Source organism: Hippopotamus amphibius, chromosome X (assembly GCF_030028045.1).
Source record: "Hippopotamus amphibius kiboko isolate mHipAmp2 chromosome X, mHipAmp2.hap2, whole genome shotgun sequence".
Lineage (NCBI taxonomy): Eukaryota > Metazoa > Chordata > Mammalia > Artiodactyla > Hippopotamidae > Hippopotamus > Hippopotamus amphibius.
The window spans coordinates 76,589,930-76,607,018 of record NC_080203.1 but is presented as its reverse complement, the minus strand read 5'-3'; the positions used below and the strand labels follow the sequence as shown (position 1 = coordinate 76,607,018).

The 17,089-nt window shown below is 38.7% G+C and overlaps 1 protein-coding gene across 8 annotated transcripts in view; it reads left to right on the top strand.

The window, feature by feature from the left end:
• TAF1 (TATA-box binding protein associated factor 1) overlaps positions 1 to 17,089 on the top strand; it is a 68,313-nt gene that overhangs the window by 23,722 nt on the left and 27,502 nt on the right. For all 8 annotated transcript variants that reach the window (XM_057719244.1, XM_057719239.1, XM_057719240.1 and 5 more), the window contains 9 exons: positions 64 to 229; positions 2,338 to 2,549; positions 5,382 to 5,490; positions 5,702 to 5,800; positions 6,094 to 6,271; positions 9,665 to 9,732; positions 10,800 to 10,922; positions 13,557 to 13,649; positions 13,732 to 13,816. In XM_057719244.1, the coding sequence (XP_057575227.1) occupies positions 64 to 229; positions 2,338 to 2,549; positions 5,382 to 5,490; positions 5,702 to 5,800; positions 6,094 to 6,271; positions 9,665 to 9,732; positions 10,800 to 10,922; positions 13,557 to 13,649; positions 13,732 to 13,816 (1,133 nt within the window). The remainder of the gene's footprint in view (positions 1 to 63; positions 230 to 2,337; positions 2,550 to 5,381; positions 5,491 to 5,701; positions 5,801 to 6,093; positions 6,272 to 9,664; positions 9,733 to 10,799; positions 10,923 to 13,556; positions 13,650 to 13,731; positions 13,817 to 17,089) is intronic.

Genomic DNA, 17,089 nt, shown 5'->3' with positions numbered 1-17,089 from the left:
TCAGGATAGTCTTCTTGGTTTAAGTTTGCTTATGGACCTGTGATTTTTTTTCCCATTATTTAGTCGAAAATTTGCCCTTTTTGATGAACAGCATCGAGAAGAGATGCGAAAAGAACGGCGGAGGATTCAAGAGCAACTGAGGCGGCTTAAGCGAAACCAGGAAAAGGAGAAGCTTAAGGGTCCTCCTGAGAAGAAGCCCAAAAAAATGAAGGAGCGTCCTGATCTAAAAGTAAGTGTATGTAGTGTGATCATAACTAACAAAGCAAAGGAAGAAAGCATACCTTTTCCCTTAGCTTTTGGCATCCTCCCTTACTGGTAATGAGGGCAGTATTGTGGAAAGATTTGAATCGATGTGGCCAATTGGATGTTAGCAGTACTATTGGAACTGGCACTGACAATACCAGACTTAATCTGGTGTCATTGGGTGTCATTTTATACTTCATCTATTGGAAATATTTTCTGTGAGTTGAGATAGGTGTGGTGGATTTTTTTTAACATGTATATTTATGTACCTATATAAACACATCTTGGTTTTTTTTTAATTGTATTTATTTGGCTACCTTGAGTCTTCATTGCTGCACAGGCTTTCTCTAGTTGTGGCTAGTGGGGGCTACTCTTCTTTGCGGTGCACAGGCTTCTCATTGCAGTGGCTTCTCATTGCAGTGGAGCACGGGCTCTAGGTGCGTGGGCTTCAGTAGTTGCAGCCTGTGGGCCCTAGGGCTTTAGTAGTTGCAGTATGTGGGTCCTAGAGTGCATGGACTTCAGTAGTTGCAGCATGTGGGCTCAGTAGCTGTGGCACGCAGGCTCTAGGGCACTCGGGCTTCACTAGTTGTGGTGCACGGGCTTAGTTGCTCTGCGGCATGTGGGATCTTCCCAGTCCACCAGGGGTCGAACCTGTGTCCCCTGCATTGGTAGGCGGGTTCCCAACCACTGCACCACCAAGGAAGTCCCCCTACATCTTGTTTTTTTTAATATATAAATTTGTTTATTTATTTGTTTGCTGTGTTGCGTCCTCATTGCTGTGCATGGGCTTTCTCTAAGTTGCAGTGAGCAGGGGCTACTCTTCGTTGTGGTGCGTGGGCTGCTCATTGCCGTGGCTTCTCTTGTTGCGGAGCACAGGCTCTAGGTGCGTGAGCTTCAGTAGTTGCGGCACATGGGTTCAATAGTTGTGGCTCACGGGCTCTAGAGCGCAGGCTCAATAGTTGTGGCACATGGGCTTAGTTGCTCCGCGGCATGTGGGATCTTTCTCGAGCAGGGATCGAACCCGTGTCCCCTGCCTTGGCAGGCAGATTCTTAACCACTGCGCCACCTAGGAAGCCCCCCTACATCTTGTTTTTAAATTCCATGTGTTAAAAGAAGCAACAGAAAAAAACATACAGTACAGGTTGCTTTGCATAATTTAGGTGGAATTCCGGATATGACTGTGCATAACTGTCACATGCATCACAAAATGAGGCAACTGTGGTACAGTGGAAAGCGCAATGGCCTTGGAAAGAGGAGATCTGGGTTCAGGTTCTTGTTCTGCCATTTAGTAGCTCTGTGACCATAACTTCTCCAAGCTTGTTCTCTCTTCTGTAAAATGATATCTGTCTCACAGTGGTGTTGTGTTAAGGGATATAATGCATAGGAAGCACTTTATAAACTGTAAAATTCTCAAATGTGAACTGCTGTTAACACATACTGAAGTCATTAAGTATTTTAATGTTTCTTTCTTGTATGTGATATTATATAAGTATTGTATGATACAGTATTGATCCCATTCTACAAATGAAACTGAGGGCAATTACAAAACTAAGATGGAGATTGTGTGTGTGTGTGTGTGTGTGTGGCCACACCGCATGGCTTGTGGGATCTTAGTTCCCTGACCAGTGATTGAACCTGGGCTCTCTGCAGTAAGAGCATGGAGTCCTAACCACTGGACCACCAGGGAATTCCTGGAGACTTGGTATTATTAAGCCTTTTCCTTGAGGCTGGGAATATACCCATGCTGGCGGCCTGTGCTGCTGAATGCAACCTTGGGCTTCCAATAGCTTTTCTTCTGCATATTTAATATTTTCGTAGTTTACAACTTAAATTAGGGGTAGAAATCCTCACCCTTTTCTTCCTGACTTGGTTTTTAAAGTAATGTTCAGTCTCTGGATTTCATTTTGTTTTTAATTTGTCATTTCCATACATGCACTTTTGTCCAGTGCCTTTTGTTTGAAAGGTATATAACGATTCTATTAGAATAAAAGTTCCAGACCTGCCTTTCTTTCTCTTCTACCTTCTCTATATTTCTTAAAGCTAACATGAAGAAGCCTGCTTACCTCTGACATGTTGATACTTTTTCTTTTGCAGCTGAAATGTGGGGCTTGTGGTGCCATTGGGCACATGAGAACAAACAAATTCTGCCCCCTTTACTATCAAACAAATGCTCCACCTTCCAACCCTGTTGCCATGACAGAGGAGCAGGAGGAGGAGTTGGAAAAGACAGTCATCCATAATGATAATGAAGAACTTATCAAGGTTGAAGGGACCAAGATTGTCTTAGGGAAGCAGCTAATTGAGAGGTAAGAGCAGATGGGAGAGATCTGCTGGAGGTGGCAGGGGTGAATGTGATGTGTTCTCTGAAATGGAACTGAGGACGTAGGAACTTTGATGGATTTTCCTCAGTAATTGTTGCCAGTAATGAAGATTACAGTCTTGTAAAGCGCTCATCGGCTCCACCACTTGCCCTTGGGCCTGCTACCTAACTTTTCTGAGGCTTAGTTTCCTTATTTACAAAGTAGAGTCATCCTTATAAGGGCAGCTATGAAGGTAAAACGAGGGAGACTATATAAAGCATGTAGTACAATGCCTGGCATATAGTAGATGCTCTTCCTGTTCTACTTCCAGGCAGTTGTAATATTTGTAAGGTCCATGATCTCAGATGTTCTGATAATGGACCATCCAAAAAGATTGAGGAGACACACTATGCTTATACTTACCTGTCTCTTGCCCTCAGAGAATTTGATAATCAAGTAGAAAAGTTTTCAAATTAGAAAAAAACTTCTCCCCTAACCTTTTAGTTTGAAAATTGCAAACCTACAGAAAAGCTGAAGGAATAATACAGTATGTTGTTCCTCTGAATTCACCAACTGTTAACAGTTGTCACATTTGTTTCATCTTTATATATCTAAAACATTTTCTTTTTGCTGAAAAATTTGGAAGTTGTAGGCATCATGGCATTTCACTCAAATTCTTTAGTACACAACTCCTAAGAATAAGGCTATAACAAACCTACTATTACTACACCTAAGAAAATTAACATAAATTCAATAGGATCTAATATTCAGACCTTATTCAGATTTCCCCAGTTGTCTCAATGTCCTTTATTGCCTGCCCCTCACCCCCATTCAGGATCCAATTCCAGTTCAAACATTAAGGTGTTTTTTTTTTTTTCGGAGAAGTGATTTTTTTTTTATTTTACAGATTTTTATTCATATGATGATAGGGGTCAGAAAGACAAACATATGAGCATACTTTCAATCAGCCAGGCATCTCAGTTATGAGCTCTACATACATTCGATCACTATAATAACCCTGTTGCATAATCTGAGGCTCAAAAACTTTGCTTAACATGAAGTATTTTGTCTCCCTCTACCTAGAACTGTCCTCCCCACCTTTTTTGTTTTTCATGACTTTGAATGTTTTTGAAGAGCCCAGGCCAATAGTCTCATAAAATATTCCACCTTGTGGATTTGTCTGGTTTTGCATTGATTCTATTCAGAGTCAATGTCTTTGGCAAGACTACAACATAGGTGATATTATGTACTTATTGCACTACATCAGGAAGCATATAATGTCAGGTTTTCTCAGTATTTTGATCATCCTATTAAAGTGGTAATCCCCAGATTCCTCTATAATAAAGGTATGTTTGTTCCATTGTAATTAACATGTGGGTGAATATCCTGTTCTCTAACAGTCTCTCTCTCAATAGTTTTAATAGCCATTGATGATCATTACCTAACTCAGTTATTACACTGGGGGTTGCTTAATGGTGGTTTTTCTAATTCTGTCATTCTACATTAACTGGCATTCTGTAAAGAACTTCCCCTTCCCTTTTTTGTTTGGGTATTACTATGGATTCTGAAATTCTTTCTTTTGTAAACTTTAATATATTAAAATCCATTAACATCATTATTAATTTTGATGCCCAGTTTGTCCCAAATTTTATCCCTTCAAGCTAGATCCTGTGTCCTTTTGAAGTGACTCTATTAATTTTGAAAACTTCTTTGCTTTCTGGCATGAGATGCTCCAGGCTCTCCTTGAAATTTCCCTGTCCCAGACCCAGAATCAGCCATTTCTCAGGGAGTCCTGGTTCCTTTTACTGGGAAATGGTATTTAGAAACCACTATTTAGGTGTTAGGTATGCTCATTGCCACTGAGATGTCATTGTTTCTAGGATCTTAGTAGACAGAACTAGGAAATATACATATATTGTAAATCACAACTTCACCATAACTTCACCACAACTTCACCATAACTTCACCACAACTTCACCAAAACCATAACTCCAATTCAAATTGTATTTACAGATTCTTCCTTATCTTCCTCTGTTTTATATTTGTATCCTTTCTTTGGCTCCCAGCATCAATGTATTTATTCATTTGCTCTGTCCTATGATATGTACAAAATAGAATTACAACACCAATACTACTACCAACAACAAACCTGTAAAGTAGGTTCAGGGTGTTTCCTGTAATTTGTTGTCCTTGGATTGGAAGTTGTACAGTCAGGGTATTATAGTCAAAATATATTTGAATTCTTTTTTGAGTGTATAATTTTTAATTTGCTATGCAGTTATATTCATTTGTTTCTGTTTCTGTTTAGACATGAGGGGTTTTTTCCATCCTTGTTAATTTAATTTATCAATATCTATAGTAGTCATATCTTGAAGCACATTAGAAAAGGAAAATGTAGTATCTTGATCCCATATGATGGAAAGCAAAAAGGTGGATGGGCTTTTAATGATTGAGGGAGACACAAACTAGTTTTTCTTTTCAAACCAACTTTAATTTCTTCCTTGTTTCTATTCTGAATAAGTTAAATTTCCTAGCCCTTTAACCCTAAGGTAGAATTTTGTAGCTGGGAGGATTCTTGAAATTCCTTTAGCCTAGTTCCCTTATCTTCCAAATAGGAAACTAATGTGAAGTTGTGACTTGCCTAGTTCTTTATTAATTTGGAGATCCTATGAGCCCTTGCCTGATCTGAGCCTTAGAATGTGGATGTCTGGCCTTTGGTTTGGCTTTTTCCTCCCCAGGCTCATGCTCAGGTACTTTGGACTTTTTCATCGTAGTTGCTTTTTTTTTCTGGGGACTAGGAATAGGGACTGCACGCTATGAAAGTGTTATTGATTGCAGTGCAGATGAGGTTCGCAGAAAATCTCTGGTTCTCAAGTTCCCTAAACAGCAACTTCCTCCCAAGAAGAAACGGCGAGTTGGAACCACTGTTCACTGTGACTATTTGAATGTGAGTATTGAGATTGCTGCTGGGACCAGATGGGGTTCTCATTAATTCCCCCAGCCCTCTAAGCAATGGCCCTGATATAGCCTTAGATTTTCCCTTTGGCCTTGCCCTGAGAATTATGTGTACTGTTCATTACAAGGTTTCCAAAATATATTTGTGTTGTGTTTGTTTTTTTTAAACTAAAGAAGCATTGTGATTTTTTGTTTCTCCTTAGAGACCTCATAAGTCCATTCACCGGCGCCGGACAGACCCTATGGTGACATTGTCATCCATTTTGGAGTCTATCATCAATGACATGAGAGATCTTCCAAATGTGAGTTCACTGCATTCAGATCTACAGTATGGATGGCAAGGCCCTTTGTTCTGTCTGATTTCAGATAGAGGGCAGTAGAGTATAGTCCTACAAACCTGGAACTCCTCATTCTTTGGGATATAGTTTTTTGTTTATTTTTTAACAGTTAGTAGAGGAAACAGTCAGACCTGCTCCATCTAGAGAGATTTGAGAGTTGATGGCCAGGTAGAGACAGGTAAGATGTGGGAGTCTTCAGAAATTGGTTCTGACAAATGTTCTTTGCTCATGGATGGTGCTGGCTCTTGTTTGCACAGACATATCCTTTCCACACTCCAGTCAATGCAAAGGTTGTAAAGGACTACTACAAAATCATCACCCGACCAATGGACTTACAAACGCTCCGTGAAAATGTGCGTAAACGCCTCTACCCATCTCGGGAAGAGTTCAGAGAGCATTTGGAGCTAATTGTGAAAAATAGTGCAACCTACAATGGTAAGAATCACCTGTTCTTTGACTGCAAAGGTCACCTGTCAGATCTTTATTTATCCCTTACTAGTCCTAAATTCAGACTAGATTGGACTGACTGAAAGGACCTACAATGTATTAGTGCTTTTGGGGTTTAGGAAAATCAGGTAATGTATATTTTAATCATCTAATAAATATTGCTTCTTTTTATTCCTACTTTTTAATGTACCCTCTAGAGAATTTGGAGTCTGTTGAAATGAAACAATTTCGTGGGGAGTAGTGGGAGAAAGAAGTGAGCCTAGGTAAATAGAAGGGAGAGGCATTCAGTGTGGATGGAACTTCTGCCGAGTGTGTGCTTGTGACCATATTTGTCTTTGATTTGGTCTACAAATCTGTTATAGGAGCTGTTATATGTCCACTTTGCTCAAAAGATGGAAAGACAAGGAGGAAGAAGTCTGTTTTCTGAGTCTTAAAGAGTTCAAGAAACAGTATAGCTCCTGCATATGGAGGTTAAAGTTTTCTGGTTTCCAGTTGTATCCTTGAGCATTCATATGTAAGTGTAGGGATTAAGGGTACAGATAGAGTATGCACCGTGGCTCTGCCACTTACTAATTGAATTACCTGAGACAATTTATTAACCTCCCATAGCCTCTTTAGTTTTCTCACCTGTACACATGGGACAATAGTAGTACCTAGATTTTAATGCCTTTCACAAGCAGGCCTGAGCCATTTATCCAGTCTCGTCTCCAGTGACTGGCTTCCATACCTACTATAGCTATGGACTCCTGCCACGTTCAACATTGTATTTCACTAAATATCCTATACCATGTCTTCATGCCTTTGCACAGTCTTCGCCCTTTGGAATGCCCTTTATTCCCTTTCCATTCATATTTCCAGACCAACTCATATCATCTTTTCATGAAGACTTATTCAAATTTCTTCATGAAGACTTATTCAAATTGCCCAAAGTACCTGTTTTTCATTCCTCTGTGCCCCCCAACACAATTAAATCAACTTTTATAGCTCTTATTGTGTTATATATAATTGTTTATATATCTGATTTTCCCACCACTTTGTGACCTCCTAGAGAGACTATTCATCTTTGTATTCCGAGGGCCTAGCAGAGTACCAGACACATACAAAGGAAGAATAAATTTGTTAGGTCCAGCTATCACTCAAGTTGGCAAAGATAAATGCATAAACAAAAATCAGCTTGGAAGGGCAATGGGAAGGTAACAGTTAACTTTGAAAATACAGAGTTTGAGGTACCTGTGGATCACTTAGGTGGCAGTGTTAGTAAAAATTTGGAAATTTAAGTTATGACTTCCTTCTTAAATCCCCCTCTAGCTTAATCTTCTTTCTTCCTCATACCCAGATGCTGATAATAGTAATAGTAGCACCATCAGTAGTATTACTGTCCATCTAGTTGTACAACCTAGAAATGTTGGTCATTGTTGATTCCACTCTCCCTGCCCTGCACTCATAGATCATTAAGTTCCATAATTGTACCTTCTAAATTTTGCTGGAGTACACCCCCTTCCTTTTGGTCTCCATTGCTGCTATCTTAGTTGAAGCCCTTGTCATCTCTTGTTTCACCTCTTGCAATAGCTTCCAGACTTTCTCTCTGCTGCTTGCCTTAATTCTTCATACTGTTGACAGGGTATTTTTTTTTCTGATACACAAATTTGAAAAGTTACTCTCTAGCTTAAAATCTTCAGTGTCTTTGTATCTCCTGTGAGACCTTTGTAATACGTCCCTTTCTGTCTCTCCAAGTTCCATTTCCTGTTTCTCCTCCACACATACCTACCTGTATTCCGTTGTACCAAACTATTTGTGATTCCTGTTGTGAAATATATTGCTTCATGTTTCCATGAATTTGCTTACTTATATGTTTTTGCATGCTTTTTCCTCCCTCTGGAATGTTTTTCTACCCTACTGTCTACCTGATAGACTTCTCTTGTTTAATGATACTGCTCAATTGTCAGTCACAACAAGCCTTCCCTACTCCTCCCTGGTACTCAGATTTAATTGTTGTAAAACAACTTAAAACATGTTGCAACTCCTCCATAGTTCATAGTAATCAGAATATTCCTCTACTTGCACTTACACTCACTTTTTAAAAACTTTATTATGGCAATTGTTAGGCTTATATGGAAGTATAGAGAAAGTAAATAAACTTCAGTGTACTTATTCACCAGTTCAACAATTAACAGCATATGGCCAATCTTGTTCATTATTTAGTCTGTATTTCCAGACATCATATCATTCCATTCATAGATACTTCAAGCACTTATACCCTGTCTTGCAGTGATTTATTTTCATGTCATTTTCTTTGACTATACCAAGAACTCTTTAAGGTAGGAACTGTGTCTTATTTTCCCTTTATTCTCATCATTGAACACATCACAGACAGTTGTCATTTGACATTGTCAACAGTTGTTGAATGAATAAACAAATCCCTGCTAATTAATTAATAAGCAGTTGAGAAAAGAGCTGAGGTTTAGGCTCTGAGGAGCACTTACATGAAAGAATTGACAGAGGAAGATAAGCAAAGGATATTTAAAGGAAGTAGCTAGAATTACTGTTTGTTTATTTAATTTAATTTATTATTTATTTATTTTATTTTTGGCTGTGTTGGGTCTTCGTTGCTGTGCTTGGGCTTTCTCTAGTTGCAGAGAATGGGGGCTACTCTTCGTTGCAGTGTGCAGGCTTCTCATTGTGGTGGCTTCTCCTGTTGCGGAGCACAAGCTCTAGGTGCGTGGCTTGCAGGCTCTAGAGTACAGGCTCAGTAGTTGTGGCACGTGGGCTTAGTTGCTCCATGGCATGTGGGATCTTCCCAGACCAGGGCTCAAACCTGTGTCCCCTGCATTGGCAGGCGGATTCTTAACCACTGTGCCACCAGGGGAGCCCCCAGAATTACTGTTTTTTTTAGATGAAAATGTTTTAACTATCCCTATGATGAGCTAAAATTAGGGTAGCCATAAGCAGGTGGACATCACAACCAATGAGTTCTGCAAACAAAAATTGCAATCACAAATTTTGTATGCTAAGTATGGAAAGATTATAAATCATTCATTGATCTCTTTAGCCATCCTTAAACAAATTGTCATTCCTCATCCATAGTATTATATTCAAGGTAGTAAAGGCAGCAGTGTCGACAGCAGTACAGTAATATGTATGGATATACACAAATAAGGGAGAGAGTTAAAGTTAGTTTATTCATCCATATCATGCATCTGCTATGTGTTAGGCACTGAAAAATGGAGATGAGACTGATGTATCTGTCTAACCCAGCAGCTAGGCTAGTGCCTGGCACATATTAGGTGATTAAGAAAATGAGTTAAAAGTCTAGAGAGGTGTTGTTAGCTCTTGCCTCACATTTTTAATGGTCTCATCTCTTACTGTTCCTCTGTAATCTAGGGCCGAAGCACTCATTGACCCAGATCTCTCAATCCATGCTGGATCTCTGTGATGAAAAACTTAAAGAGGTAAGACATTTAAAATGAGAGAAAGGCAGTAGAATTCGAAGCTGGCAGGTACCAGTATTGAGGAAGTAGGGAATGTAACAGAAGGAAGAGTAGAGAAATGAGGGAGTAGTGGGTCTTTTGTACGTTAGAGTCTGGAGGGGACCTTAGAAATCATATAGTCTAATCCCTCCCTTTTGTAGGTGGAAAAACTGAGGTCCATAGAAGAAACTGACTTGTCTTGGGCATCATGGCTATTAAATATTAGAGCTACGATTAAAATCTAAGATTCACGTAACTCTGTAGAAAGGGCCAAGGAAACTGACTTCCCAGGAAGTGAGCTGAAGCTGAGACTGTTTTGGCAGGGAGAATTTTTAATTTTTAAAAGATTATCTATATTTCATCTTCCTAACCACAAAAAAATGGCACCTTTACAGGCTTAAAAAATGTATGATGATGATAATATTGAAGTAGAAATTTCATAAAAGAGGATAACCAAATGGCCAGTAAACATGAAAAGATTGTCAACTTGATTTATCATTGGGGAGATACAAATTTAAACCATGATTAGTTAACATTGCATACCTACCTTAGAAGGGCTAAAATTTAAAAAGACTTAAAACAAAAGGCTGAGTTTTAGTGGGTGAGGATATGGAGCAGTTGATACACAAACTTTTTCGTAGTACAGTCTGAAGTGAATTTATTGGGTTAGATTCCCTTACACAAAGTCACTAATCAACAATAATTTTTTCAGTGTTTTCAGCAATAGTTTTACGGCAAAAACAGTGTGATATTAAAACTTAATTTGGTGAATGTGTTTTTGTTGTGGGAACTAAGCTATTGATGCCCCGGGATGTATATTTTTGATGATCTATAAGAATAGAAGATAGAATACATCTCTTTTGATCCTTTTACTGGAATATTATTTATCGTATCTGGACTTTTTGTCTGGAACTGAATAGTCCATAATTCAAAGCTACACTTTTTGGGACAAGGGCAATAGACAACTGAACCTGAAATTATCCTTAATACTCTATGGTGATTACATCTCAGGGAAACCTCTGCCTTTCCTTTGTTTTGTTTCATGTCAGAAAGAAGACAAATTGGCTCGTTTAGAGAAAGCTATCAACCCCTTGCTGGATGATGATGACCAAGTGGCATTTTCTTTTATTCTGGACAACATTGTCACCCAGAAAATGATGGCAGTTCCAGATGTAAGTGGTTTGTGTGTTAAATACTGTGAAGATAGTACAGGGGAGAGGAAAGGACAGAAGGGTGTGTACATGTGTATATATGTTGGGGAGTCTGGAGCATGGTGTTTGTCAATTCGAACTGGTATATAATTTTAAAAAGAAACCTTTTTGCTTTATGAGTGCATTATCATTGAAATCAAAGAGGCCAGGAGTCTGTGATATAGAGAGGTTCTTTATTCCTGTTGTTGACATTGAGTAATTTTTTATATAATTTTTAAAAATTATGATTGACACAGTAATTTTTTAATGAGAGCCAAGCAAAGGGGGAAAACCTGCTGAGTTTAGACAAACTCTGGACAGAACTCCAACCTAGGAAACAGGTTAGCTTGGCCACCACTGGGTTGCGAAGCTGATCAAATGTTTTGTCCTCGGGGATTTTTGTTTAGTTTTCATTGTTAATTTTTTTTTAAGAACTTTTATTGAGATACAGTTAACAGACAATAGACAGCATATATTTAGAGTGTACAATTTGGTATCCCAATCTCCCAATTCATTCTCCCCCAACCCGCCCCGCTTCCCCCACTTGGTGTCCATATGTTTGTTCTCTACATCTGTGTCTCTATTTCTGCCTTGCATTTCCTCTTTCATAGTTGTTAGCATTTGCCTTATGTATTGAGGTGCTCCTCCATTGGGTGCATGTATATTTATAATTATCTCCTCTTCTTGGATTGATCCCTTGACCTTTATGTAATGTCCTTTCTTGTCTCTTGTAACATTTCTATTTTAAAGTCTCTTTTATCTGATATGAGTATTGCTACTCCAGCTTTCTTTTGATTTCTATTTGCATGGAATATCTTTTTCCATCCCCTCACTTTCAGTCTGTATGTGTCCCTAGGTCTGAAGTGGGTCTCTTCGAGACAGCATTTATATGGGTCTTGTTTTTGTATCCATTCAACCAGTCTGTGTCTTTTGGTTGGTGCATTTAGTCCATGTACATTCAAGGTAATTATCGATATGTATGTTCCTATTATCATTTTGTTAATTGTTTTGTTTTTGTTTTTGTAGTTCCTTTTCTTCTCTTAAGTTTCCCGCTTAGAGAAGTTCCTTTAGCATTTGTTGTAGGGCTGGTTTGGTGGTGCTGAATTCTCTTAGCTGTTGCTTGTCTGGAAAGCTTTTGATTTCTCTGTCAAATCTGAATGAGATCCTTGCTGGGTAGAGTATTCTTCGTTGTAGTTTCTTCCCCTTCATCACTTTAAATATATCATGCCACTCCCTTCTGGCTTGCAGAGTTTCTGCTGAGATATCAGCCATTAACCTTATGGGAGTTTCCTTGTATGTTATTTGTCGTTTTTCCCTTGTTGCTTTTAATAACTTTTCTCTGTCTTTAATTTTTGTCACTTTGACTACGATATGTCTTGGCATGTTTCTCCTTGGGTTTATCCTGCCTGGGACTCTCTGCGCTTCCTGGACTTAGGTAGCTATTTCCTTTCCCATGTTAGGGAAGTTTTCAACTATAATTTCTTTCAATATTTTCTCGGGTCCTTTCTCTCTCTCTTCTTCGGGGACCCCTAGAATGTGAATGTTGATGCATTTAAGATTGTCCCAGAGGTCTCTTAGGCTGTCTTCAGTTCTTTTCATTCTTTTTTCTTTATTCTTTTCCACATCAGTGATTATCACCATTCTGCCTTCCAGGTCACTTATTTGCCCTTCTGCCTCTGTTAATCTGCTATTGGTTCCTTCTAGTGTATTTTTCATTTCAGTTATGGTGTTGCATATCTCTGTTTGTTAGCTCTTTAACTCTTCTAGGTCTTTGGTAAACTTTTTGATCTTTGCATCCAGTCTTTTTTCAAAGTCCTAGATCATCTTCACCATCATTATTCTGAATTCTTTTTCTGGAAGCGTGCCTATCTCCTCTTCATTGAGTTGTTTTTCTGGGGTTTTATCCTGTCCCTCCATCTGGTACAAAGTCCTCTGCTTTTTCATTTTCTCTATCTTTCTGTGGCTGTGGTTTTCAGTTCCACAGAATGAAATACTGCTGATACTGCTTGATCCTGCTGTCTGCCCTCTTGTGGAGGAAGCTATCTAGGAGGCTCCTGCGTACTTCCTCGACATTGAGTATTTTAATAATGCTCCTGAATAGCCCTGGAGAGAAATTAGGATGCCAGCTAATGTGAGGCTTTGGATTTAGAGTTGCTTCTTAACAAATGAAAGTTTGATAATTACCCAGTCTTTGTTGTCTTTTGTTTCATTTTTTGTCTTTTGCAACTTTATGGCAGGGCTACCATGTTGATTCCATGTATCATTTTGTTGTAATGATCCTCCCTAGGGAATTCTGAACTGCATTTCCTTTTGCATTGTAGGCGTTATGTTGTATATGCAGTAATGCTATAAACCTTCTGCATGGGACTAGGGAATGAGAGATTTTAATTGTGAATATAGAGCAGGGGTCCTTACCCTGTCAAGGCACATGAACCCTTAAAGGAATCCATGAACCCCCTTAAATTATATGCAGTTTTGTGTGATTATGTGTCTTTCTGGGAAGAGGGTATATAGCTTTTGTCCGAGTCTTAAGAATATTTGTGACCCAATGAGGGTTGAGAATCTCTGGTGTAAAGAATGATTTCCACTTAATTTCTCATGCTTTCTTTTTACTAGTCTTGGCCATTTCATCACCCAGTTAATAAGAAGTTTGTTCCAGATTATTACAAAGTGATTGTCAGTCCAATGGATTTAGAGACCATACGTAAGGTGAGTGACTTGGTCTAAAATGTCTTTTTAAAATCAAGTAACTTTGTATGTGTATCTGAGTCCCTGATTCTTCTAATCACAGAATATCTCCAAGCACAAGTATCAGAGTCGGGAGAGCTTTTTAGACGATGTCAACCTTATTCTGGCCAACAGTGTTAAATACAATGGTGGGTACTTCTCCTTTTTTTCCTCTTTCCATCAATATATCCATCCAACATTAGTTAGCATTATTAAAATTTAAGTGCGTAAAGCAGCCTTGAGCCGCGATAGTCAGCAGCATCAGTCAAGTGACTTACTCTGCATTTTTAAAAAAAACAGGCACATACTTTAGTGTGTTCTGTACAGTTTGGTATCATTAATGTTATGTTTAATGATGAAAAAACAATGTATATTTATTTTCTAAACTTTGGAAAGCACAGAAAAATGAGACGAGAATAAAAATCAAATGGATATTTCTTTGGGCCATTGCTGCTTTCCATGAGATGTGAAAACTCACCTATGCCCCAGGCCCTTAGACGGAGCTTAGGGAAATGTGTTAAATATAGACCATGGTGTGCTTCCTCAGAGTATGGAGTTTTTGCTCAATATATGAACTGTTTGAACAACATATGCCAGGTTCTATGCTAGCTACTTAATCTACTGATGGGAAAGGCATCACTGTCCTCACGTCAATGAAGAGAAACAGTTAAAATGCAGCTTGACAGAAGCTATATTAGGAGGATGTACAAAGTGCCCTAGAGGAAAGGAAGGAGCACCTTCACCTAAGGGTTAGAGAAGGCTTCATAAACAATAAAGTTCAGTTTAGAATGGCTTACTTGTTAAGTAAATATCAATTGAGCACCTAATATGTACTGGTACTGATAGATGTTACAAATATAAGTCAAATTAGATATGTTCTCTGCCCCCAAATTGGTTATAGTTTAGTTGGGAAAACAGAAAAGAAAAATTGCAGAACTTAAATATGCTAGATGCATGCGCAGAGTGCCAAAGGAAAATAGAAACAGGATATCTAAATCAGAGTGGGATTGGAGGAAGCTTTCTGGAAGAGTTTTCTTAAGCTGAGTTCTAAAGGATCAATGGAGTTTGCTAACCAAAAACTGTGGAGGAGAAAGCGTTCTAGGCAGGGAGAACGGCAATATGTAAAGGCACAGAGGCCTGAAATTACATCTTGGGTTTAGGAAACAAGTTACTGGGGTTGCAGTTAAGTGTACGTGTTGATAAACGACTGGTTATATGTAGAGAAGTAGACAGGTGTCAGATCATAAGAGGGCCTAGTGTATGCCATATGCCATACTTAAGAGTTTTTACTTTATCCTAAATTGAAAGAATTAAGCAGAAAAATGACAATCCCATATAACTCCTGAAACAAAACAGAAGAGGGAGCTAAGGGCATTTGAGAGAATTGCCTAGCATACTGAGGTCTCAGCTAAAAATCCACATGAGTATATGACTTCTCTCCCACAATGTTCAGCAGCCAAAGTAGTGTGGCTGTAAGTTTGCCAGATAGAAGGGACAGAGAATTAGAAGGAGGAGGTGATGGAGGGGACAACCAGAAAGACAGATGAGGAAATGTGTACTCTGGGTATAGAGAATAGAATATCATAGAGGAATGAAAGAACAGGGCAAGTTCAGGGAATTGTACTTGACTAGAACTATGTTATTTCATTAAGAGAAGTGGTAGGAGATGAGCCTTCCGTTTTCGTTGCATCTGGGTTGGGTTAAAAGAATCTGCTTTGTCCCTTGTGCCCTTCTTATTGCTGATTGGAAAGTGGAAGTGCCCTCTGTCAGGTCATTTATGTCTCCATTATTATCTCCTGAAAACACCTAAAGCTAATCAGCCAAAATTCTCATAATAGAAGTTGGCAGGCTCACAAGTGTCTAAAAATGAGTGTAACAAGTAATAAGCAAGTAAGAGTGTTACAGAGAGAATGCTTGGCCTGGTATTGACTGCCTTAAGATAGAGGGCAGATTTATGAGGAGCTTGTGTAAGGCAACAAGAGAAACCCAGAAGATGCTATTTGAAATGAGCAGAGGGCAGATGGACAAACCACAGAAGACAAAAATTAAACACCAAATGAAAATGGGTAAATATTCAGTTGTACCTAGTAGTCAAAGAAATGCAAATTGAATGCTAGTGAGGCAGGTACTTTCACATATGCTGTTGGCAGTATAAAATTGTTAGACATTTTTAGAAAGCTCTTTGACAGAATTGAAACTTAAAAATAGTTAAGTGAACAGACTTTATAGTCAGGTAGACTTGAATTTGAATATTGGCCCCACCGCTTCATAGCAGTGTGACTTTGGACAAGTAACTTAGACTCTGCTTTTTCATCTGTGAAATGGGGAAAATAATAATACCTTCCTCAGAGGGCTATTATGAGGATTAAATAAAATAATGTATGGAAGTGCTTAGCACATAGCAAGATAACCTATCCTAATCAGAGATATAGACAAAGCAGTTCATGATAATGTCATTTATATTAATGAGAAATAACCTGAGCAGTTAATGTAAAGGGAATGACTAGTTATTGTGCCACCTGTGTGATGGATTGTTGTGTAAAGATTGAAAGCTTATTTTAAAAACTAATGACAAAAGTACTTAGAATGTTAAGTGAGAAAGACATAACACATAACTTTATATCATCTCAGTTATGCTTTTTAAGAAAAGATACATAGAAAAAGTGCTGATAATAGAGTAGAATTACTAAAGGGAGAGAGGTGGAAGATAATCGTCGCTTTATACTTTTTTGTACTTAGGTGTTTGAATTTTTTAATTGAACATGAAATACTTTTGTAATTAAAAAAAATTTCTGTTTTTTGGAAGGATGGATAAGTCAAATGACATTCAGAATTCTGACTTGGGCAAACATGTGGTGCCATTTACTAATATAGTTGTCCCTCGATATCTGCAAGGGATCAGTTCCATGACTCCCATGGATTACCAAAATCTGCAGCTGCTTAAGTCACTTATATAAAATGGCATAGTATTTGTATATAACCTACACACATCCTCCCATATACTTTCTTATTTTTTGTGTGTGATTTCTAATTTGTTGTTCACTTTTTTTTTTCCTTTGGCTCTGTTGGATCTTCATTGCTGCTGCGCAGGCTTTCTCTAGTTGTGGCGGGCGGGGGCTACTCTTCATTGACATGTGTGGGCTTCTCATTGTGGCTTCTCTTGTTACGGAGCAAGGGCTCTAGGCTCATGGGCTTCAGTAGTTGCAGCATGCAGGCTTAGTAGTTGTGGCACATGGGCTTAGTTGCTCCGTGGCATGTGGCATCTTCCCGGACCAGGGATCGAACCCATGTCCCCTGCATCGGTGGGCAGATTCCTAACCATGGCGCCACCAGGGAAGTCCCTCCCATATACTTTAAATCATCTCTAGATTATTTACAATACCTAATACAATAAAAATGCTATGTAAATAGTTACAAATACG